This window comes from Tenrec ecaudatus, chromosome 18, assembly GCF_050624435.1.
Source record: "Tenrec ecaudatus isolate mTenEca1 chromosome 18, mTenEca1.hap1, whole genome shotgun sequence".
Taxonomy (NCBI): Eukaryota; Metazoa; Chordata; class Mammalia; order Afrosoricida; family Tenrecidae; genus Tenrec; species Tenrec ecaudatus.
In genome coordinates, this window is record NC_134547.1 from 18,576,811 (window position 1) to 18,601,630 (window position 24,820).

The 24,820-nt window shown below is 55.7% G+C and overlaps 1 protein-coding gene across 3 annotated transcripts in view; it reads left to right on the plus strand.

Moving 5' to 3' along the window:
• NUMBL (NUMB like endocytic adaptor protein) overlaps positions 1–24,579 on the plus strand; it is a 28,979-nt gene extending 4,400 nt beyond the window's left edge. For 2 of the 3 annotated variants that reach the window (XM_075536341.1, XM_075536343.1), the window contains exons 3-10: positions 355–494; positions 3,709–3,783; positions 3,883–3,957; positions 5,170–5,310; positions 12,460–12,649; positions 18,097–18,402; positions 22,261–22,383; positions 23,203–24,579. In XM_075536341.1, coding sequence (XP_075392456.1) covers positions 355–494; positions 3,709–3,783; positions 3,883–3,957; positions 5,170–5,310; positions 12,460–12,649; positions 18,097–18,402; positions 22,261–22,383; positions 23,203–23,849 — 1,697 coding nt within the window. In that variant the 3' untranslated portion in view covers positions 23,850–24,579. The remainder of the gene's footprint in view (positions 1–354; positions 495–3,708; positions 3,784–3,882; positions 3,958–5,169; positions 5,311–12,459; positions 12,650–18,096; positions 18,403–22,260; positions 22,384–23,202) is intronic. The other variant, XM_075536342.1, reaches the window with a different exon arrangement.
• Positions 24,580–24,820: the final 241 nt, after the last annotated feature.

Consider the following 24,820-nt stretch of genomic DNA (forward strand, 5'->3'; position numbering starts at 1 on the left):
CACCCTCGCAGACACCGTTTGAGATGACACACGTCGGGACCACAGCCACACGCCCGCCTGCACTGGGACACACGGTCCTCTGCTGCCGCTTGAGCTTCCAGTGCTGGGTGTCCCCCACCCTCCTCACAGGACGCTTCAGTGTGGCTTATCAGTCAAAAGGGAGGCCGGTGTGTTGGCGGGCCTGGTGACAGGTCACCTCATACACACATGTGCGCGCGCACACAGAGCCATGCCTCTGACGGGCAGGTGCACACACACGCACACACACAGGCTCCATCTCAGAGCAGACAGTCATGAGCGAGTGGCGGTGCCCTCTCGACCTCTGATCCCCACGCCCCTGCCTTGGGTCCCCAGACGGTGCGGGCACCATGAACAAGCTGCGCCAGAGCCTGCGGCGGAGGAAGCCAGCCTACGTCCCAGAGGCTTCGCGCCCGCACCAGTGGCAGGCTGATGAGGACGCGGTGCGCAAAGGCACGTGCAGCTTCCCGGTCAGGGTGAGTGGGCGGGGCCAGAGAGGAGGGGCGGAGCCTGGTCGTGCATGGGCGGGACCTGGGCAGAGGGCGGGGCTGCTACTGTGGGCGGGGTGGTCGTGCAAGGGCGGCATCTGGGCAGAGGGCGGGGCTGCTACTGTGGGCGGGGCGATCGCACGTGGGCGGGACCTGGGCAGAGGGCGGGGCTGCTTCATATGGGCGGGGCGGTCGTGCAAGGGCGGGACCTGGCAGAGGGCGGGGCTGCTACGTGTGGGCGGGGCGGTCGTTCATGGGCGGGACCTGGGCAGAGGGCGGGACTGCTTCATGTGGGCGGGGCGGGGACGCATGGGCGGGACCTGGGCAGAGGGCGGGGCTGCTCCGTGTGGGCGGGGCGGTTGTGCAAGGGCGGGTCCTGGGCAGAGGGCGGGGCTGCTCCATGTGGGCGGGGCCTGAGGCGCTCATACACCTGGCCCAGCGTGCTGGAGAAGTCTCATTGAGCAGTGGTTCTCCACCTTCCTCTTGCCGAGACCCTGAATACAGTTCCTTGTGTGGTGGCGAACCCCCAACCACAAGATTATTTTTGTTGCTACTTCATCACTGTCGTTTTGCAACTGTTATGAATCGGGCGACCCCCTGTGAAAGGGTCACTGGACCCCCAAAGGGGTTGCGACCCACAGGAGACTTACATTCTGAAAGAACTGTGGAACCCGACTTGTGCAGGACTCCTCACAGGCTTTTGAAGATGGTATAAGAAAATGTGAAAGAGATACTCTTTATTTTTTTGGTCATTTTATTGGGGGCTCTTTCAGCTCTGGTCACAATCCACATACACGTCCACTGTGTCAAGCACATTTGTCCCTGCGCTGCCATCGTCATTTTCCAAACTTTTTCTTCCTACTTGAGCCGTGGCATCCTCTTTTCCCCTCCCCCACAGACCCTTGATAATTTCTTTTCGTGCACCGGCCGCTGTCTCCCTTCACCCACTCTGCTGCTGCTTCTTTTTTTTGGTATGAAAGTCCTTGCTTTTATTTGTCTGCCTTTAGAGCAGTGGTGTCTCGTGTAAGCATGATCCTTTTGTGAGTGGCTGGCTTCTCTCCGCGTAACGTTCCCAGGCACGTTGTGCGGTGGGGTGCCCTGTGGTTCGGTGGTTACTTTTCTGTGACGCGTACTTGTCCCGTGCGTGTGCGGACCAGCGTTCACCCAGTCTGCTCCAGCCTGTGAACAGCGCTGCCATGAACGCGGGGCGCATCTCTCTGTTCATGGTATGGCTCTGACTTCAGGGTGGCTCTCCAGCAGGATTGCTGGGTCCTGTGGAATTTCTATTCCCAGTTGTTTGAGGCGACCCCCTCTCACCTTCCGCCGTGGTTGTGCAGATTGGCAGTCCCACCAGCCAGGTGTGAGGGCTCCGGCGGGCTCTCCAGCATTTGTTACCGCCTGGTTGTTGTGTAAACTCAGCTGTCCCGGTAGGGGTAAGGCCTGGTCTCTCCTCGTCGTCTTGATTGGCATCGCCCAGGTGGCGAGTGACCCTGAGCATTTCCTCATGTGTTTGTTGATTGGGATGTCATGTTAGGTGAGATGGGGCCCTGGTGGCATCGTGGTGCACACACTGGGCTGCACACCACAGCATCAGCAGTTCAACACCACCAGCTGCTCCTCGGGAGAGAGGCGAGGCTTTCTGCTCCCTTAGGGAGCCACGGTCTCGGAAACTCACAGCGGCAGCTCTGCCCTGCCCTCGAGGGGGTGGGTCACGGTGAGCCGGCATTGACTGCTGGCTCTGAGTTTTTGTATTAGGTGAACTGAAGAGGCATTCTCTTGTACCACAGAAATAATACCGGGAGACATCGGGGCAGAGACGGTGTCACCTGTGGAACAAGAAGTCCCCCACATTCCCAAAGACACAACAATTCTGCAACATTAATGCTTTCCTGTTTGTGGCAACCTTTATCCTTTACAACCAGCATGCACTTGTACATATGAGAGAGCAGGATTCAGGGCTGAGGGGCTCAGCAGATGTGGGTTCAACCCCCAACTCAGCCCCTTCCTGGCTGTGTGAAAACAAATGACCATCATAGCCCATCTGCCTTCATACCCGTCCCCCCTAGAAGTAGCCCCTGAGTGTGAGGGGTTCGCTTGGGAGGGGCCGGAAATGCTGGTGTGAGGGAAGGCTGGCATTCTGTTGTGTTACCAAAGCTGAAATTGTGGACCAAACCCCAACCGAACTCCCTGCCCTCCCCTCGAGTTCATGCTGACGCACAGTGACCCTGTCGTAGAGCAGGGCAGAACTGCCTCGTGAGTTTCCGAAACCGGAACTATTTGAGAGGGGAGAGTGGAATTGTTCTCCCGGGGAGCAGCCAGTGTGTTCGAACTGCTGACCTTACGGATCGGAGTGCCACCGCCCCGCCACTAGGGCTGCCGTGAACAACGGGCACGTAATCCCACGAGGAACCCCGGAAGTGCAGCGGTTACGCATCGGACTGCAATCCACAAATCATCCCCCCCCTGCTCTGCAGAAGGACCGGGCTTTCCACTCCTGCCGAGAGTGACCGTCCTGGGAACCCACAGGCCTTTCCACCCTGGCCCGTAGAGTTTGGCCTCTACTCGACGGTAGGGAGATTTTTGGGGGGATGGGTGAAGAACACTGAGAAACACCATAGACCACACACCTGGGCCATCCCACTGGCTGAGGGAGCCAGAGCACAATCCCATCAGCCATCATCGCTCCGCTTGGGGACCTGGCTGCTGCAAAGGTGGGCCTGACACCCTGGCACAGGTCGGGCTCCTGAGGGACAGCAGTAATTGTCACAGGGCTGGGAATCGGACAGGGCACAGGGGCCCGCGGCTTCATCGTGCACCTCAGTTTCCTCTAGATGATGAAGAAAACCAAACGCATCGCCGTTGGGTTGGTTCCCAGGGCGACACCCATGTAGGGCAGAGCCCCCAAGGGTCTCCAAGAAGTGGTCGCTACAAGAGCTGGTCGCCATCACCTCTTTCTCTTGTGCAGGACCAGGTGGTTCCAACCATTAGCCTTTCTGTCTTCAGCAAAGCAGTTTGCTACTGAGCCACTGGGGCTCATCTGTGTCACGGGGCCCCAAACGGAACCCTGACCTTAGAGGTCAAGTAGGCAGCCGATCAGCTCGCGTGTTCAGTGGGCTTTGTGCATTGCCTGTGCTCAGGGAAGGCAGGCATCATTGATAACGGCCGATTCCTGGTCCTCTCTCCCCCACTCTCCCTCCCTCAGTACCTGGGCCACGTGGAGGTGGAGGAGTCTCGGGGGATGCACGTGTGTGAAGACGCTGTGAAGAAGCTGAAGGCGGTGAGTTGAGGGCTGGAGCCAGGGGTGGGGGGAGCAAGCTCAGGCCCATCCAGGCAGCTCTGACCAGGCCTCTGCATGCCCCCCGCCCCTCCACCCCAGATGGGCCGCAAGTCTGTGAAGTCTGTCCTGTGGGTGTCAGCCGATGGACTGCGCGTGGTGGATGACAAGACCAAGGTAGGGGGCTTGCAGGGGGTGGGGGAGCTTCTGAAGTGGGTGATCCTGCCCCCTGGTGGGCACGGGAAGGATGGGGGTGGCGCTGTAGAAGCAGATGCCTACACTTTATCCTGGATGTGATGGCTGCAGGACAGACGATTTTCATTGTGGGAGGGGTGGGTGGGGTCTTGTTTTTTTGGTTTTCCTGATAAGGAGCTTTAGGCCAAATGAGCTTGGGAACCTGTGTTCTGGTACAGGGCTGGTGGGGCCCTTTGCTGCAAAGAGCCATCTGGATGCCTGTTACCTTTGTACCAGGCCGTACAAAACGACCCCCTTCAACATGAGCTGCTGTACTTGGCCCAGCATTTCACTAGGGAGGATGGAGAGGCTTCTCTTTGGTACCATGTGGGATGGGAGCTGGCCTTCGACAGCGCCGCGTTCATTCCCCTGCCTGCCCTAGACTGAGCCCTGTTCTCTTGTGACACCTTCTGAGCCCACCTCAGTCCTCGCTCAGAGGTGACTCCTGTGAGGGAGAGCTCACCTGTCTATTCTTTGGGCGACCCTGGGCGTAAGGGTTCATCCCTCCATGCCTCAGTTGCCTCATCTATGAAATGGGGAGAGAGAGACCCGGCCATTCATGAGAAAAACACATGTATAGATCGGTGTGTAGCGTCTCGTACGCCTGCAGCTCAGTGGGGGCCAGGCTGTTCAGCTGGACCTAGAGGACCGGCCCGTCCCTGGGGCTACCATCCAGGAGGCCTGTTTGCTCAATGCCTCCCAGAGGAGGTGCTGGCAGTGGGGCTCACGAAGAAACATCTGCACAGGAAGCCCTCTTCCCCGGAACAACTGCTCCCTACTTTTTGCTTAGTTAATTCCTCCTCCGGGAAGCATTGCTTGGTTACTTCTTCCAGCCCCTACATCTCCCTATCCCAACTCTCACACGCTGCCTGCACTTTCCCCATCCTGACTTTGACCTTTCTGTCCCCCGCAGAGCCCCACCCTGCTGCCTGAGCCTCCCCGAGGCCGGCTTCACACCCCTGCCTGGTCCCTTGTGGCCTGCTCTGACCCTGGGCTGCCCTGTGTAGCAGGCCCATGTGGGCAGCCCCACGCTCCGTGAAGGCCCAGTCCCCCGCCCCACACCAGGTTGGCCTTTGAGAAGAGACTGAGGGGACGCTGGGTGGCTACGGCAGAGAGGGCTGACGTGCCTCCCCGGCCCCCCTGGCCCTCCTCCAGGACCTGCTAGTCGACCAGACCATCGAGAAGGTTTCCTTTTGTGCCCCCGACCGCAGCCTGGACAAGGCTTTCTCCTACATCTGCCGCGACGGCACCACACGCCGCTGGATCTGCCACTGCTTCCTGGCCCTCAAGGACTCTGTGAGTACCCCAGGGCAGGCCCGCGTCCCCCACAGGGGTGTCATCCCAGCCCCCGGCCTTTGTTCCCGGAGACCCTGGGAGGAGCGTGTTGGTCCTGGGCTCCGCTGCTGGCGGAACGAATGGGGGTTTGAAGACACGTTGGAAGGCAGGTCCACATGGCGAGCTACTTGCCCCTTCAAAGCCGCAATGGAAACCCCGAGGGGGCCCAGTTCTGCTTTCGTGGGACACCTGGGGCACCAGGAGTCCAGTCAGTGGCCACAGATGACTGGTCATCTTGGGTACTGATTGAGAAGATGATTCCGAGTCTTGAGTTGGCAAATATTTCTTTTTTTTTTTTAACTTTTTTTTAAACAATTTATTGGGGCTCATACAATTCTTATCACAGTTCATACATATACATACATCAATTGTATAAAGCACATCTGTACAGTTTTTGCCCTAATTTTTTTCTCCTCTTTTCTTTTTTTACATTTTATTAGGGACTCATACAACTCTTATCACAATCCATACATATACATACATCAATTGTATAAAGCACATCCATACATTCCCTGCCCCAATCATTCTCAAAGCATTTTCTCTCCACTTAAGCCCCTTGCATCAGGTCCTCTTTTTTTTCCCCTCCCTCCCCTTTCCCCCCTCCCTCATGTGCCCCTGGTAATTTATACATCGTTATTTTGTCATATCTTGCCCTATCCGGAGTCTCCCTTCCCCCCTTCTCTGCTGTCCCTCTCCCAGGGAAGAGGTCACATGTGGATCCTTGTAATCAGTTCCCCCTTTCCAACCCACTCACCCTCCACTCTCCCAGCATCGCCCCTCACACCCTTGGTCCTGAAGGTATCATCCACCCTGGATTCCCTGTACCTCCAGCCCTCATATGTACCAGTGTACAGCCTCTGCCCTATCCAGCCCTGCAAGGCAGAATTCGGATCATGGTAGTTGGGGGGGGGAAGCATCCAGGATCTGGGGGAAAGCTGTGTTCTTCATCGGTACTACCTCGCACCCTAATTAACCCATCTCCTCTCCTAAACCCCTCTATGAGGGGATCTCCATTGGCCGACACTTGGGCCTTGGGTCTCCACTCTGCACTTCCCCCTTCATTTAATATGGTATATATATACATATACATATATACATATACACATACATACACACACTTATATCTTTTTCTTTTTTTTTGCATGATGCCTTATACCTGGTCCCTTGGGCACCTCGTGATCGCACTGGCCGGTGTGCTTCTTCCATGTGGGCTTTTTTGCTTCTGAGCTAGATGGCCGCTTGTTCACCTTCAAGCCTTTAAGACCCCAGACACTATCTCTTTTGATAGCCGGGCACCATCAGCTCTCTTCACCACATTTGCTTATGCACCCATTTGTCTTCAGCGATCCTATCATGGAGGTGTGCAGTCAATGATATGATTTTTTGTTCTTTGATGCCTGGTAACTGATCCCTTCGGGACCACTCGATCACACAGGCTGGTGTGTTCTTCCATGTGGACTTTGTTGCTTCTGAGCTAGATGGCCGCTTGTTTATCTTCAAGCCTTTAAGACCCCAGTCACTATCTCTTTTGATAGCCGGGCACCATCAGCTTTCTTCACCACATTTACTTGTTCACCCACTTTGGCTCCAGCCGTTGTGTCGGGAGAGTGAGCATCATAGAGTTCCAATTTAATAAAAGAAGGTATTCATGCATTGAGGGAGTGTTTGAGTAGAGGCCCAAGGTCCTTCTGCCACCTTAATACTTAACCTATAAATACAGACACATAGATCTATTTCCCCATCCTCCATATATATTTGCATGTACATGTCTTTGTCTAGACCTCCATGAATGCCCTTTGACTCCTAGCTCTTTCCTCCATCTCCCTTGACTTTCCTCTTGCCCTACTACCATGCTTCATCGCCACCTGGGCTAGAGTATACCTCTTCTCTAAGCAACCTTACCCTTGATCATTTCCCACCAGGCCTGCCACTCCCCCCTCTCTACCATTTGGGGTCCCATGTTTTTCCCTTGTCCCTGTGTTTGTTAACACCACTTCCTTACCCCCCCTACCCCCCCACCCCAAGTCCCCCCGGAACTGTCGGTCCTGTTGTTTTTCCTCCAGATAGTTCATCCAGAGTTGGCGAATATTTCAAACAGTGAAGCACTCACGACAGTACTCCTCCTCCTCCTCCTCCTCCTCCTCGTTCTCAATCAATTAAGGGGTTCCTCTTTTTTTTTTCCCATTGAGTGGCAGGGACCCACCATCAAGTCCAAAGGCCTCTGAGCCTCGCAGGTGAACCTCTGTCTGCAGACGGATCCCACTCAGAGCAAGCCCCTGGCAGATTCCCTCCAGCCCTCTCCCAAGACCCTTCTCCAGCCGTCTCAGGCCATTGTCCATTTTGCCTGTGGCCCAGGGTCAGAGTCCCCTCTGACAATCTGATGTGGGTCCTCGACGGACCTGCTTGCTTCTCAGAAGCATTGGCTCTGCGGCCGTCCACGCCAAGGCTGGCGACAGCAAACCCCGCAGGCAACCGCGGTTTGAGTAAGATAGAAATTCATTTCTCCTTCGTGGGGGAGGGAACCAGAGGTGGGCAGTCCAGCGCTGGCAGCACTGGAGTGGCGTCTCTGGGCTCGCCAGGTTCTACCGATCCTCGTGTTTGGTGCTTTACTGCCATCCTCCCAGCCTGGGGCTTCCACTCCACGACCCAGGAGGGCCGCGGTTGCCCCAGCCTTGGCATCTTCATTCCAGCCAGCTCAAAGGAAGGAGGCATACTCAGGAGCATGCCCTCCCTTTGGGGGACGGTCACAGCACCTCCCCTTACATCTCCTTGGCCAGAAACCAGGTTGCCTGGTCAGACCCACCCACAAAAGACACTATGAAGTGTCATTTTTATCCCGCCCACTCACACCTCCCCACATCTCACACCTCCCTACTCCGGTAGGAAGCTTCAAGCCCTCACGTACGTACGTCGGCCCATGTTCTTTGGTCCCCAGGATCAAAATGAATCCAGCTAATTTGAACAGGACAGGAGCTCCCTGGAAGGGTCTGCAGAATCTCACACAATTGAAGGGCAGTTGGATCAGAAAGGGCAGTGAGCAGGGCAGCCCCCGAAGGCCCCCGCTGGGGACAAGTACAGCTCCCCCTCCACACCCTCCGGCTTCACAGCCTCACAGGGAGCTAGCCTCCCTTGGGTTGAGGCCACTGGGCAGGGAAGGAGGGGCCCCTGTCTGTCCTACACCCTGTTGAGGAGGAGTTCCGAAAGAGAAAGTGAGGTGCTGCTGTCGAAGTGGGGAGCACAGGGGGGGCAGTGGCTCCTGGAGAAGGGAAGCAGACACCGAGTCTCCTCTCAAGGGCTTCTCCCCCTGCCCTTCGTCATTCAGAAGTTTCCACCCCAGATGGCCCTGAGCCTTCAACACTGGTCAGGACCCCCTCCTTGCACCCCAACTCCAGATGTGAAGTTATAGGTAACACACAAAGGTCAGGTTGGATTCGCAGGGACTGGTGTGGAGGGACTGGTAACACCCCCCCCAACCCGTTGCTGCCAGGTCGGCTCCAGCGACACCATCTCCATGCCTGTCAGCAGAGAGCGGTGTCCCTCGGCGTCTCCGGGGGGCTGGCGAAGTGCTGGGAAGTAGACCTGCAGCCCTCTCTCCCGACAGTCCCCTGGGCAGGCTTGAACCTTCAGCCTTCCGGTTAGCAGTCAAGCACCATCACCGTTGGAATTCCCATAGGGACTCCAGAACCCATAACAACCGAACCTTTTATGACCACAGTATGATGACTGCATCAGCTACCAATCTCTATGTAACAAACTGCCCCTAAGCCGTCAAAAAAAACTCAGACTCACCGCTGTGGTGCCCATGCCAACTCCTAGGACAGGGTAGAACGGCCCTGGTGACTTTCAAAGACCGTCACTCTATGGGAGTAGACAGTCTCACCTCTCTCCCTAGGAGCAGCTGGTGGTTTCAAACTGCTGGCTTTGCGGTTGGCAGCCTAACTCGGAACCACAGCGCCATGAGGGCTCCTGCCCCTAAGCCTACTGGCCTTAATATGCAGACATGCATAATGTCTCAGAAGGGCTTGACTCTGGGGTCTGGCTGCAGGGTGGCACTCAGACTGTGCGAGGAGCAGAAACAGGGAGCGGCTGGCCAGTTAGCTGGCTCCTTGTAGTCTCGGGCGTCTCTGATCTGTCCCGTGCTGCAGTTTCAAGATAGATGGGCTTCCCACTTGGTGACTCAGGCTCCAGATGAAGCCTCCTGGTGCAAGCAAACCTGAGGGAATACAAGGTCCTCCCCTCCCAGGCTAGGTGGAGGGGACACACACTCTGCCTCTTGATGGGGTGGCGGGGAGTACCAGCATTCTGGAAGAGCACCTGGGGCCTGACGTCGACTGCCACCATTTTTGGAAAAGACATTCTGCCGCCAGGCTCATGTGACACCAAATGGCCCAGGGGTACCTCAGGCGCGAGGGACTGCTCCCCTCTTCTGTGAAATGCGGATGAGAAAGCAGTGGCCTCCCGGTGTTGTGGGAGGTATTGGGCTGGCACACGGAAGTTCTCAGCAGCGTCGGACAGTAAGTGTGGACACCTAGGAACAGTGGTGGCCATCCGAAAACTCCACGGGGAGGAGAATCAACAGCTAGGGGACAGCAAGCGCATCTCTGGGGGAAAGCGAGGGACTCTGGATGGGGAGCCTCTGCCCACTTTCCCACTTCTGGTTTTAAGTAGTAAGCAGTGGAATTTCCAAACTTAGCTTAAAAAAAATTTTTTTTAAATGGAGGTGAAACTCACCCAACGTAAAATTAACCATCTGACTCTAGTGCTTCAGCAGCTTTAGGACATTCACAGGTGTCGTACCAGCATCACGCATACCTGCTTTCACGGCATGCACATCACCCAGCGTCAGATCCAAGGTCCTGAAGATGTACCCCTCGGTTTTCTTAGGAGAGTGGCGTAGTTTTAGCTCTTATACCTAGGACTTTAACCCGTATTGAGTATATTTGTATAGATGGTGTAAGGTAGGGATCCCAACTACTTACAACTTTTATTTTTCTTCGTATGAAAATCCATTTGTTGAAAAGATGAGTGTTTCTTTCCCTAGCTTCTCCATAGGTGAGGCTTTCTGCTCCTGTAAACACTTACAGTCTCGGACGCTCACGGGGACAGTTCTACCCTGTCCTATAAGGTTGCTATGAGTCGGCATCAACTTGATGGCAGTGAGTTTGGCTTGGTTTGACCAAAGAACAGGCAAAAGACCACATAAAGGGACTGCTCTCACCACAAGGTGAGAGGTTTATTTCTGGGTCCTCAATTCTATCTCATGGTTCAATCTGTCTATCCTTATACCAAGACCACACGGTTTTGATGACTGTTAGTATGTTTTGGAAACAAAGGTTGGGGTCTCCTGGGAGGGTTAGGGTTGTGTGTCAACTTGGCTGGTTCAAGATGCTCCATGATTTGCCTCCTAGGATGTAATCTGGTAGTTCTGTAACAGTGTTGTCGGCTCCCCTTATGAGATCTGATACAATGTATCACTTCTATGATGAGGTAGGCTGTGAGCAGCCCACCAATGAAAGGGAGGTCCTTCAGGTACTGGCCTGCATCTGACTGCTGAGGACGTGCCGGCAAAACTCTCTAGCCTTTTGCTCACTTTGGATCCTGCCCCTGGCTCAACATTTAACCTCCGGGTTGGGGGACTTGAGCCAACGGACCCATTAATCTTATGATTCACCAGCATCCATAGCCTGTGAGCCAGCAGCCTGTCCTCTAACCTGCTACTCTTGAGTTGGTCAGCCCTTACAGCCATGAGTTGGAAGAAGCCTGGCTCCAGCCAGCTGTTTGACTCTTGGATTTGGAACTTGCCCTGCTTGGTAGTCATGTGAGGCATCTCTGAGATACATCTCCATCTGTGTGTGTACAGAAGCCTCTGGTTTTGCGACTCTCGAGAAGGCAGTCCGAGACACCTTCTTTGCGCTTCTTTTCCAAGATGATGGCTACTTGGGGTTCCCTTGCAATTCCGCATGAAGTTTTGGATGAGCGCTACCATTTCTGCCCCAAATGCCTTTGGGCTAGTGACAGGGCTGTCACGGATCCTCTAGATTGCTCTGTGGAATACTGCCTTCCCTCCGCAAGAGTCAGCCTTCTGGTTCCATTTCTTCAAGCCTCTCGTTTCTTTTGGGAACACTGCAGTTTCGATGGACAAGTGTGCCACCTCCTGGGTTAGCTTTACTCCTAAGTATTGTATTGCTTTGGGTGCTGTGGTAAATGGAAGCGTCGTCTTCACTTGCTCTGGGGGTCGTCTGTTGCTAGTAATGTAGAAACACAACAGATCTTCGCGTGTTGGTCCTGAATGTCGAAACGTGACTGCACAGATGTTGGTGCGAACAGTGTCTTCTCGGACTGAGGAGTTCCTAGCGATGACCACAAGGTCACACATAACATCTGTGAGTGTTTTACTTGTGCCTTTCCAAGTTGGACGTGTTTTCTTTTTTGAAAACCAAGGTCACTTTATGGAGGGCTCTCACAGCACTTGTAACAATCCGTGCCTCAATTGTATCAAATATATCTGTCCGTGCGTTGCCATCATCATTTTCTAAACATTCGACTTTCTATTTGAGCCCTTGGTATCAGCTCCTCTCTTTTCTACCTTCCCCCACCCTGGATAAACTGTAAATTATTATTTTTATGTCTTACACTGACCACTGTCCCCTTCACCCACGTTTCTGTTGTTCATCCCCCTGGGAGCAGGGGCGGGGGTTCTGCGTCGATCACTGTGATTGGTTGGATGCTATTTCTTGACAATGACTCTGGCTAGAACATCGGGTAAGGTGCCAACTGAAAGCATTGAGAAAGGGGCACCTTGACCTGATTCCCCATCTTGGGGAGAAAGCATTCAGCTTCTCTCCCCCATTGAGTGTGTTTTAACTCTAAAGGCTCCTGGGTGACGTAGTGGGTTAAGCATTGGGCTGTGTGCCAACTTCCAGGTTGGCAGTTCAAACCCCACTAGATGCTCTGAAAGAGAAAGGTGACAGTAGTGAGGCCAGCCCGGTGACAAGGCTTGTTTGGAGCCACCCTGCATGGGGGTGGAGTGTGAGTGTGTGTGTGTGTGTGTGTGTGTAGGGCGGGGGATGCAGCTCACATTGCTGATTCCTGCTTGGCACCTTCCCACAGGGCGAGAGGCTGAGCCACGCAGTGGGCTGTGCCTTCGCTGCCTGCCTGGAACGAAAACAGAGGCGGGAGAAGGAATGCGGGGTCACAGCTGCCTTCGATGCCAGCCGCACCAGCTTCTCCCGTGAGGGCTCCTTCCGTCTCTCTGGAGGTGGGCGGCCCGCTGAGCGTGAGGCCTCAGATAAAAAGAAAGGTGGGTGCTGCCCGGAGGAGGGGGTGCTGGGCCTGAGTGGGTGGTGGTGGGCCCCGGGGATCCATTTTAGGAGGGTGAGGTGAGCTGCAAGGGGAACAGGGACCCCCCCCAACTTATAAAGCGGGGCATGACTTCAAGGTTCTGCTACTGCTACTTCCGGTACAACACGTTACAGCTTGGGAATTCTTTGCGGAATAGTCCCCGGATCGCAAATCTCCAAGCACTTGTTGAGTCCGAGAGGGTCCTGGGATTTCCAAACCATAAGGGGAGTCACTGTAGGGGTGTTAAGGTGGGAGGGGTGTGGGGGTGCGGGTGGCATAAGTGGTTTTCTGGGGGTTCAGACCCGCCCAGGGGCTCCTTGAAGGAGAGGCTTGGTGATTTGCTTCTGGAAAGATCCGTGTTGTGCGTTCCCATCTAGTCAGCCAACCCCCACCCCCCACCCCCCCACCCCGGCTCAAAGGACAAAGGTAGAACTGCTCTGTGGGCGACAGGGGGGCTGTTTCTGTGTTAACGGTTTGATTGTGAGTTTGGGTACAAGTGTTTCATCCGTTTGATAGTCAACAGGCCATCTGTTGTCAGCCCCTCAGCGCCCGTCCTGACTGCCCTTCCTCCTGGTATTCCCAGTTTCCGTTCCTCTCCCTTTCCCAGCCCGTCTGAGTGCTATCCATGGGTACCCGCTGCCCTTTAGATCTCAAATGGCTGGTTCTCCTAAGGAGCATGCACCTCCCTGGTGCTAGTGCCCCCCTTGTAGACCTGCCTGTTGTTTGGATGAACGTTGAGCCCTGGGGGTGAGTGAGTTCAGTCCAGGGCCCGAAAGGGTGACTACGGGCCATAGTCTTGGGGGCCCACTCGCCTTTCTTGAACCAGTAAACCTGGTTTGTGTTTTTGTTTAGTGCAACAATTTTGAGTTTTCCCACCTGTGCCTCTCGCTCTGCCCAGGTATGTCTAGTGTTCACCTTTTCAGAGCCATTGGCGATGGTAGCCAGGCACCATCTAGTTCTTCTGATCTCAGGGTCTCCATAGAGCTTCCTGTGACCTTGACGAAGCCGGTGGCCAGGGTTTCTTCCCTGGCATAGCCGGCCATCCAGGCTCCCTGAAGATCGTGGCCATGAAACATGGCCAGGAAAATCCCACGGAGCAGCCCTACTCCATAGCACCCGGGTCAGCCGGACTTGGATTTTATTTATTTTTTGGGTATCAAGAGGGATGCCGTGTGCTGTAAAGTCAGCTCACTGGATTGCCGCCTTGAAAAAAAGACACGGGGGTAGAAAATATCAGCGTTGGTCAAATGGAGCAGGTGGTCGCTGGAGTTTAAACGATGCTTTTAGTCAATGTACAACTACACACACGACAGTTTCCCTTGATTGTTTCGTTCCACTTTCCCATTACTCGTTGAAGCCCCTCACAGTGGTGTGCCCATGTGAAATATGTAGGAGCTCTGGAGGTGCTGCGGGCTCCTGCGTGTTGAGCTGCTAACCTCAAGGTCATTAGTTTGAACCCAACAGCTGTTCCTCGCGAGACAGGCGAGGCCGTTTGCCCTGTTCTACCCTCTCCTAGAGGGTCGGCTCCCTCTGTGTGGGCATCGAGTCCACGGCAGGGAGATTGATGTCTAGGGTGGACCAGTTCACCATGTCAAAAGCTTTCCTTATTCTGGGTTCCCAGCAAAATGTCTGAAACACTCCTGGTAAATGCTAATGCTATGTAAATGAACCCATCCAAAATTAACATAACCAAACTTGTTACTGGCAAGCCAATTCTGACCCACCTCAACGCTGGAGGACAGAGGAGACCTGCCCCCGGGGGTTTCCAAGGCTGTCGTCCTTACAGAAGCACAAAGTCTCCTTTCTCCCAGGGCCCGGCTAGTGGGCTCAAACCCCCATCTCTCAGTTAGGGGCCAAGCACATGCCCAGGCTCCTCCATACATGGTCAGTCCTCTGTGAACTCTGAAATCATGCCTGTGCGCCTTAACATGTAGGGGCTGAGTAACTAATACAGTTTTTATTTTCAACTGTACACGGCCATTTCTTTAACACTGGGGAAACGCCAGTGCCCATTTACAAAGAGTTTACTTTTGGGAACTGATCCAGATTCTGCCGGAAAGGGTTACCCCGTCTCGGAAACCCACAGGTGCAGGTCTACCCTGTCCTGTCGGGTCCCTAGGAGTCGGCACAGATTCCGTGGCAGGGAGCGAGTTAGAGAGGTCTGACAAACTCTAAGGCAGGGGTCCTCAAACTTTTTAGACAGGGGCCCAGTTCCCTGTCCCTCAGACCCATTGGACGGTTGGACTAGAGGTTTTTTTTAAAAAAAACTACGAACAAATTCCTATGCACACTGCACATATCTTACTTTGAAGTAAAAAAACAAAAGGGGGAAAAACACCTGGCGGGCTGGATAAATGTCCTCGGCGGGCCGTATGTGGCCCGTGGGCTGTAGTTTGAGAGACCCCTGCCGGTGGGATCCTGACCTGGATCTTGATGGAGGATATAATCAACCGGGGAAGCTGGAATGTGGCCTTGGATGAGATCGGGATTGTGGGATTCTGTCGGAGGATGGCCCAGTTCTCAGGAGGGACAGAAGGAAGAGTTTAGTGCGTTCAAACCTACCAGCCGTGCTGTAGGAGACACGGGAGGCTCGCTGCTCCCGTGAAGAATGACGGCCTGGTCAACCCTACGCGGGGACTGTAGGCGTCGGAATCCGCCAACGGCAGTGCGTGACGTCGACTTCTGAGTGGCCCAGGCGGCTAAGGGCTTGACCTTGGACCAAAAGGTGGTCAATTCAGAGCTGTGAATTGATCTACTCCCCCCCCCCCCCGCCCCGAAATCACCCACTGAGAATTTGCCGATGCATAGCTCCATTCTGGCACCCGCCGGGTCAGCTGTCTGCAAGATTCTCAGGGGCACCAACCGGAAGCAGCCCTGGGCAGGTAAACGCACGAACCTGCTAACTCGGGGGCCGTCTGAATGCTCTGAGAGGGGAGGCTTCATCTTCCTCCCCTAAATCAAAAGTGAGGACAACGCGCTTTGATTGCGTCCTAGAAGACCCGTGTTGGCGAAGTAGATTTCCACTCGCCCATTACGTGACACGATTCCAAAGGCACGATTCTTGGGAGCGCACGGAGCGCCGTCTACGTAACGTGGCCACAGACACGTGTGACTGATTTCATCCCTGGCAGCACAGACTAACGGATGCCAATGTGCCAACGTTCATGACGACGGCCCAGGACCAACCAGCTGGCAGCGTTTCACTCTGTCCTCTCATGGGTCACCTGGGTCGTAGCCGACTCCCCAGCCGCTACCACCAACGGGGACAAAGCTGACCGAGGGCGCCGTGGGCCGGGCTCTTTGCCACACAGCTTTCCCACATTCAGACCTGCTTTTCGCCGCTGCGCAGGCTGTCACACTTCGCTGAGGAGCGCTGTCACCTGCACCGGTTGCCACTGTTTCCAAAAGGCCGTTGTCGCTCCAGGGGCTTTGCCTCACACGGAGCCCCCAGGGGCGCTTCGCCCAGTGAGCCGGGACCGGCAGGGTGTCGCGCGGTGTGTCGGCTCTCACAAGGTTCACTCTGGGGTGACTGACAAAAGCAGGGATTTGCTTTCTAGACTTTTCTTTCTCCCTCTCCTTCCATTCCCTTCCCCTCCCCTCCCTCTTTCTTTGACAGATCCCAAAGCATTTAACATTCACAACCTCAACTGACCCTCTCCAGAGGCCCCCAGTTTATACCAATCCCTCCCCCCCCCAAAAAAAAACCCCAAACCTACTGCCATTGGGTTGATTCTGAGTCACAGCAACCCTCTAGGGCAGGGGTTCTCAACCTTCCTCATGCCGCGACCCTTTCAGACGGTTCCTCATGTGGTGGTGACCCCATAGATGGGCATATCTGCATGTGGGCGGACCGTCTGGAGACAGATAGAGGAGCGGTGTCTTGGTTCCCAAAGTCATCAGAATTACGGTCTTAGGCGAATCCTGTGAAAGGGTCGTTCAACCCGCAACGGGGTCCGACTCACAGGTTGAAAAACGTTTCTCTAGAGCAGGGGTCCTCAAACTACAGCCCGCGGGCCACACACATGCGACCTGTTGAGGACATTTATCCGGCCCACCGGGTGTTTTTGTCCGTTTTGTTTTTTCACTTCAAAATAAGATAATGTGCATTGTGCATAGGAATTTGTTCATAGTTTGTTGGGTTTTTTTAATAACTATAGTCCAGCCCTCCAGCAGTCTGAGGGACAGTGAACTGGCCCCCTGTTTAAAAAGTTTGAGGACCCCTGCTCTAGAGTTTACTGATAGTTTGTGAATCACCAGGGAAGCAGACAGCCTCATCCTTCTACTTCAGAGCAACCCGTAGGTTTGAACCACTGACTCTGAGGTTAGCAGTCCACCACTTAACCAACAGTGCCACCAGGGCCCCTCGGCAGTTGCACCACGGGGCGGCTCTCCCCAGGATTATACTTGGGAAGGCACGCCTAGGCTGCTAAGTGAGAACATGGAGGTTTGAGTTCAGCCAGACCTTTCTCCCGTGGCACCTCTGGCAATTCCCCCCCACCCCCCAAAAAATGGCATTGAGGACCCTAGGGAGCACAGTGCCACCCTGAACACACCATGGCGCTATGAGTCAGAAGGGAGAGTGGACCCCAGGGTGGGGAGGAGAAGCCCCGAGGAAAGGGGGGCGATGCTAAGCCGGCCCCCTCCGGTCTGCTGAGGGCCTAGGAAAACTTGAGGGCCGTAAGCTTCCTTCTTCCAACCGTGTGGTGGGCTAGTGAGTTCGCGTCCCCGCACCGCTCGGTCCACACCCCTCACCTGGGAGGACAACAATGTATTGACCTCGCCGCAGCTGGCAGAGGGATGCGCGCCGGCTTGGAGAACACTCGGGACAGGGCTGCACAGCGGTGCCCGCGCTGACTCAGAGCGACCCTAGAGGACAGGGCAGAACTGCCCTGTGGGCTTCCTGGACCGTAGTGAAAAGTCTGGTCTGTCTTTCGCAGAGCGGCTGGTGGTTTCGAACAGCTGACCCTGCGGTCCAGCAGCCTGGCACATAACAGCTAAGCCAGCAGGGCGCCAGCCTGTGACCAGAGGGACTCAGAGGCTGAAGGGAGAGGCAGAGGGAAGGGCCCTCAGGGACCTCCTAAAGCAGCAGCTCTCAACCTGGGGCTTGCGGCCCTTTTGGGGGGGTCGCCCGATTCATACCAGTAGCAAAGTTATCGTGATGAAGTAGCAACGAAACTAACGTTATGGTTGGGGGGTCACCGCCACCTGAGGAACTGGTCGCGGCACGGGGAAGGTGGGGAACCACTGACCTGGACGGCGTGAACGGGGCAGGGGCGGTTGGGGCGGATCAGCTGGTGCTGAGGTGAGAAAGGAGCCTGGGGGACCACCCAGGGCGCCGGGGGGGGGGGGGGGCGAGGTGGCAGTGCCAGCGTGAGTCTCTAACCGCTTGTCTCTCCACGTCCCCAGCAGAGGCAGCAGCTGCCCCCGCCGTGGCGCCAGGCCCTGCCCAGCCTGGACACGTATCCCCGACGCCAGCCACCACGTCCCCTGGCGAGAAAGGCGAAGCCGGCACCCCGGTGGCTGCGGGCACCTCTGCCGCCGCCATCCCCCGGCGCCACGCCCCGCTGGAGCAGTTAGTGCGCCAGGGCTCCTTCCGCGGGTTCCCGGCCCTTAGCCAGAAAAACTCACCTTTCAAGCGGCAGCTGAGCCTGCGGCTGAACGAGCTGCCTTCCACGCTGCAGCGCCGCACCGACTTCCAGGTGAAGGGCACAGGTGAGCCCCGAGCTCATGGGGAAGGAGCGCTGGGATCGATTCGCACGGTCTGTTCTGGGCCAGGACGACTGAAGAGGTGGATGCACCGCGATCGATTGGTGCTGTCTGCCACGAGCCAAAGCTTGAGCGCGGGAAGGCATTGCGATCAATTAGCAATGTCTGCTGTGCACCCATCAAAGAGGAGAGGTAGGGAAATTCATGACCGATTAGCAATGTCTGCTGTGCACACGTCAAAGAGGAGAGGTAGGGCAATTCATGACCGATTAGCAATGTCTGCTGTGCACGTGTCAAAGAGGAGAGGTAGGACAATTCATGACCGATTAGCAATGTCTGCTGTGCACACGTCAAAGAGGAGAGGTAGGGCAATTCATGACCGATTAGCAATGTCTGCTGTGCACACGTCAAAGAGGAGAGGTAGGGCAATTCATGACCGATTAGCAATGTCTGCTGTGCACACGTCAAAGAGGAGAGGTAGGGTAAATCATGACCGATTAGCAATGTCTGCTGTGCACACGGCAAAGAGGAGAGGTAGGGTAAATCATGACCGATTAGCAATGTCTGCTGTGCACACGTCAAAGAGGAGAAGTAGGGTAAATCATGACCGATTAGCAATGTCTGCTGTGCACGTGTCAAAGAGGAGAAGTAGGGCAATTCATGACCAATTAGCAATGTCTGCTATGGCAGAGTGGGCTGCCGTGGGTACAGGAAGGACGACGGACAGCACAGATGTGATGTTTTTGCCTCTGAAAAGGGTGAGGCACAGTCTACAGGGCCGTCAAGTCAAGAAGGATTGTAATGGAATCATGATGTCTGCCTGGAGCAGTGCGATTGAGATAGAGCCTTGGCTTATCTTGTGATCCCAGTAATGTCTGTCATGAGCAAGACTCAGAAGAGCAGCTGCTGGCCTCAGGACTAATTAGTAGTTTGCCATGGGCCAGGCTGAAGAGTCAACAGCAAGAGTCCATAACTGGCCAGTGGAAGCAAGAACTGAAGGGGACCAGTGGCCTTACACAAGGATCCAGGAGCACTGTGATGGATTTGCCATGTCTGTTGTGAGCAAGGGGTTAGGCAAAGGCGGTCTACGTGGTAGTTGATTAGCCACGTCTTCCAGGAGAGGTGGCACTTAGTGATTGATTAGCACTATGTGGCAGGGGCTTGGGAAAGGCAGCAAGTGCCCTGCTTGGCTTGAAGGAGCCGTGGCATTACAAGCACCTGCCCTCCCTTTGAGGATTTGGCCATGCGGAGCTGTGGGCGTCTGGCGAGGAGACCAGGAAAGTGAGCAGAGAGCTCACAGGGAAAAGGAGCATGTTTGATATCAGTGATGTCAGCCATCAGCAAAGGAAGGGAAACCAAACTCTGCTTTTAAGTCCTTTCCGACTCCCAGCACCAATGAATAGAGGGCCCCGGGGGCTTTCTTGATTGCCAGGCCTCCCCCCCCACCCCCCAGCATCAACATGTGTGCCACTCATTCCGAGCCTGTTGCTATTGGTGGAGTCTCACGCATGAGAGAAGTCACTTCTCAGAAGTAGTATCTGTCATACACTACAGGCAGTGCCTGTCATGGGTAAGGGACAAGGGAGAGTTGGCATGGGACCGTGTTTGTGCTCAAGGGAGACTCAGCAGTCGGGGACATCCTGTGGTCTGACTGCCTCCCCTGCTGCCATCCACCCATTCTGGTACACCCACACTTAGCGGCAGGGCGGGAGGTGTCGGTCTGTACCCAGGAGGCAGGGCTGCTCCCCGAGGTAGCCACCGAGCAGCTGCCAGCGCCGGCTGAGAATGACAGATGCTTGCTCACTCCTGCCCTGCAGCATCCCTCGGCTGCTACCCACCCTCACACCAACATCACACTCATCGCAGCCTGACAGCAAGGACGTGCGCAGGCCCGGCCCACAAGCCTCTGGAGAGGTGGCAGGCCCCAGGCTCTCTCGGGAAATTTCACACTCCTGTAGTCTGAGGTGACTGGGCCCGGGGTTTCAGACTGACGGCTGTCACACTCAAACAGGCCACACACACTGGGAAGCCACCTTCTCCGAGTCATGGACACCCCAGAGGTGACATCCATACTCGGAAGTCATCACACACCCAGTGTCTTGTACACCCAGGAATCTTCCACTCAGATGTCACACCCCACGCCGTGTCATGTCCACCCAGAGATGTCACACACCCGGTGTCCAAGTGTCATGTCCACCCAGAGATCACACACACACACACACACACACACACACACACAGTCACACGAGCAGCTGTTACAGTCTCGCACGCACTTGGTGGCACAGTGCCAGGTGTCCCACTGGAGACTCACCCAGACAGGCCATCGCTGCACATGGACACTCAGAACGAGCCCTCTCCGATGTCACACACACAACTTCTCACCAGCTCATCCACAGTCACAACCCCCATAACTCCTTTCACACCCATGCATCACGCTTGCAAATCCCAACCTCTCATTCCCTGAGGCGTTAGAAGCTGAGTACCACCAGGCAGACACACCTGGATTTCAGCCACTCTCAGATCCGGCCCCCTTGGCGGGCCCTCCTCACACCTGTCAACCCCTGGAGCCCGGTCCCTTGGAGGTCCCATTTGCGTGGGCCTGCATCACACACCACGCTTGGCTACTGATGGCTGATTGGACGGTTTCTTTGCCGGCCCCAACCCTTTCTGCGGCCACCTCCGAGCTGTCTGTGTGGCAGGGCGCTCTGTGCTCCTGACATGCAGGCCAGGCCAAGTCGGGTGCACAGGGCCCAGTCCGAAGGAAGAGTAAACATCCTGGGCCAGGAAACAACAGAGTAGCATCCCACCCCCCTCACACACACACACACACACACACACACACACTGTCCACTCTGGCTGGTTCATTTCTGTCTGCTATAACGCAAGCCACACACAGGGGTAGCTTTAACAAACAGTTAAACAGTTTCTCACAGTTTGGAAGTGGACACTTGGCTGCCGGCTTGAGGGGAAGGCTTTGGTGGGCGGGCTGGAGGGCGTGTGTTTTTGTCTCTGTTTTAGCTGCTTTCTGTGTCTTGCCTCCTGGGTGGCCTTCCTGGCAGCTCCCTTCCCCCATCTCTGCTTGCTCACTTGTTTGTGCCATCTCTTCTGTGCTTCAAAGGAGATTGATTTAAGACACACCCAACACGGATACTGTCGTGAACCTCACAAACCCGTTTCCCAAATGAGACTTTAGCCACAGGCATCCAAAGCCCCAAACGCACTGCCAGGAGTCCAGTCTGACTCATCGTGACCCTGGAGGACCGGGATGGACTGTCCTGTGGGTTTCTGAGCCTGACTCTTCCCGGCGGTAGAAAGCCTCGTCTTTCTCTCTCGGAGTGGCTGGTGATTTCGAGCTGCTGACCATGCAGTTAGCAGTCCACTGTGCCACCATGATGCCAGCAGGGCTGCGAGCCACAGGGAGAGGGGGTAGCATGTCTGACACATTGGCAGGGCGCAATTCAGTCTGTAGCCATTCTCAGTATTTCTTCCGCATTGTGGCCAACACGGACCTGAAGGGCCTTGCTTCTGGGTCCCACCTACTTCACCCGTCACAGTCGGCCACCAGATGTCACCCGCCAGACTTGACTGTGGTGTCGCTCAGGTGTGTCTCTGTCTCTCTCTCTCTCTCTCTCTCTCTCTCTCTCTCTCTCTCTCTCTCTCTCTCTCTCTCTCTCTCACACACACACACACACACACACACACACACACGGAATGCTCATTTCTGTGGCCATGGCTATTTGGTTACTGTAGGAGTGGGTCCCCCAACCTAGACACCTGGTGAGGAAAGGCCCCCAGGTTGTGAGGGAGGGTTTCGGGGGGCGTCGGGTACGGGGCACTGACCTTCCCTCCCCTGACTCCCCCCAGTGCCTGAGATGGAGCCTCCTGCCCCCAGTGACAGTGATGGCATCAATGCTCTGTGCACACAGATCAGCTCGTCCTTTGCCAGGGCCGGAGCGGCAGCACCGGGGCCACCTCCGGCCACAACAGGTAAGCCGGACCCTCCTCCTGGGTGAGCCCCCTGCAGGGTCCCTCCTGTACGCTCCCCTTCTCCAATCAGGGCGGTCTCAGAGACTCCAGACAGCTTAGCCTCCCATGGGCTCTGAGCCATGGGGTCACTTTACATCTCCGGTGCCCTCCGAGCACCATCGGAACCCCTCAGAATCAGGAGATGACCTCAGAGCTAGGGCCTGGCTTAGCACCATGGAACCGTCGTAGAACCAAGGCACAGGGTGATGGGACCCTCTTAAGACTATAGACCAGACGTGTGTCCAACGACCCTTTCACAGAGGTCGCCTAAGACCATATTTCCTATGGTCTTAGGAACTGAGACACGGCTCCTCTATCTGCAGGTGGGTCTGCCCACATGCAGATACGCCCACACAACGGGGTAACCACAACATGAGGAACTGTATTAAAAGGTCACGGGCATTAGGAAGGTTGAGAACCACTGCTATAGACCATCTTAGTCCAATTGAATCGTCTTAGAACCAAGAGATTACTTGAGGTCAAATGGAATCATTCTAAAGCCATAAATAAGATCATCTTAGAATCATAGGATCACCTTAGGCCAGGGGATGGCCTTAGATGAGAACCACAGGATCAGCTTAGAGCTGATGGATCTTCTTAGAGCTACGAAATCATCTGAGACCCAGGGGATCCTCTTAGAACCAAGGATTGTCCTAGAGCTATGAGATCTTAGAGTTATGGAATCATCCTGGAACTCTGAGATCTTCTTAGAGCCGTTCTGGAACCTCAGCATCAACTGGGCTTCTGTCCATACTACTCATGCCTCTTTCCCCTCTCCAGGGACCTCTGCCTGGGGCGAGCCCTCCATACCCCCTGCAGCTGCCTTCCAGCCCGGGCACAAGCGGACACCCTCGGAGGCCGAGCGGTGGCTGGAGGAGGTGTCGCAGGTGGCCAAGGCGCAGCAGCAGCAGCAGCAGCAGCAGCAGCTGCAGCTGCAAGGAGCCTCGGGTCCCCCGGTGCCCATGCTGCCTGCCCTGCAGCCCTTCCCCGCCCCTGTGGGGCCCTTTGACGCAGCGCCTGCCCAGGTGGCACTGTTCCTGCCGCCCCCACATATGCAGCCTCCCTTTGTGCCCCCGTACCCAGGCCTAGGGTACCCGCCCATGCCCCGGGTGCCCGTGGTGGGCATCACACCCTCACAGATGGTGGCCAACGCCTTCTGCTCCGCAGCCCAGCTCCAGCCCCAGCCTGCCACCCTGCTTGGGAAAGCTGGGGCCTTCCCGCCCCCTGTCGTGCCCGGTGCCCCTGGAGGCCAGGCCCTCCCACGCCCCAATGGGGCGCCCTGGCCCCCAGAGCCAGCACCTGCCTCGGCCCCTGAGCTGGACCCCTTTGAGGCCCAGTGGGCCGCGTTAGAAGGCAAGTCTACCACCGAGAAACCTTCCAACCCCTTCTCTGGCGACCTGCAGAAGACCTTTGAGATTGAACTGTAGCCCAAGCCGCCCCTGCTCACCCAGTACCTCCAGGTGCCCCACTCCTGGGAGGGGAAGCCAAGCCCTCCCCCCACATCCTGCTCGCCGGGGCTGCACCCCCCTCCACAGTCTCTCTAGCCACTTCTACCGCCACCCCCCCACCCCATCACTACGGAACCCACACTGGGATGCACAGGGTGTGACAGGATGGGATTCAGGACACGCCCTGCCTGGCTAAGGGACTCATTTCACTGCCAGACTTCACCTGGCAGTGCCCCTTCCCCCAACCCCAGACACAGGGGTGACCACAACCCCCTGGACACCCTCGGTTCCCACGACAGTCCCGGTTTCTGTTGTTCCCCCTCCTCCCTTTCCAGTGCCCGGCTGGATGGAGGAGGGTGCCCACACGAGTGTATTCATGTCCCCACATACACAGCACAAGCTAAGGGCTCCCCCTGCCCACTCGCTGCGTTCACTGCCAAGGTTGTGCTCACCCCTCCTGCCGCCCCATTCTCTTGGGTCAAGATCACATGAGGGGCAGGGGCCAAGTTGGGGGCCTAGGAAGCCGGGGAGGGGGAGGGGAAGAAGATGCTCACTTACCTCACGTCTGTACCCACTTGGTGGGCGGGTCCGGTCAGAAGGGGAGGAGTCCCTGGCAGGTACTTTTCTATCTTTGATTTCCAGATTTTTTTTTATCTACTGGCGGGTTTGTATTATACAAGGATAGCCAATAAAGGAAGAATATAATGCAGACCCGGGGAGACTGGCTGTGTTTCTGGGGGCACAGGCCTTTCTTCAAGCCAACTACAGCAGTGGGGGATGGTGGGGGGGTGGCTCTGCAGAATCCCCTCCGAGTCAGAAACGGGCATGGGGACAGGGGAGCAGATCGTGCCTGCTCAGCACTTGAATCGAAACAGTGCAAAAAAGGGATCACTGTCTGTTTCTTACCAATTTTGAAGCAAGGAATTTTTTTAAAAGCAAAAATTAGACAT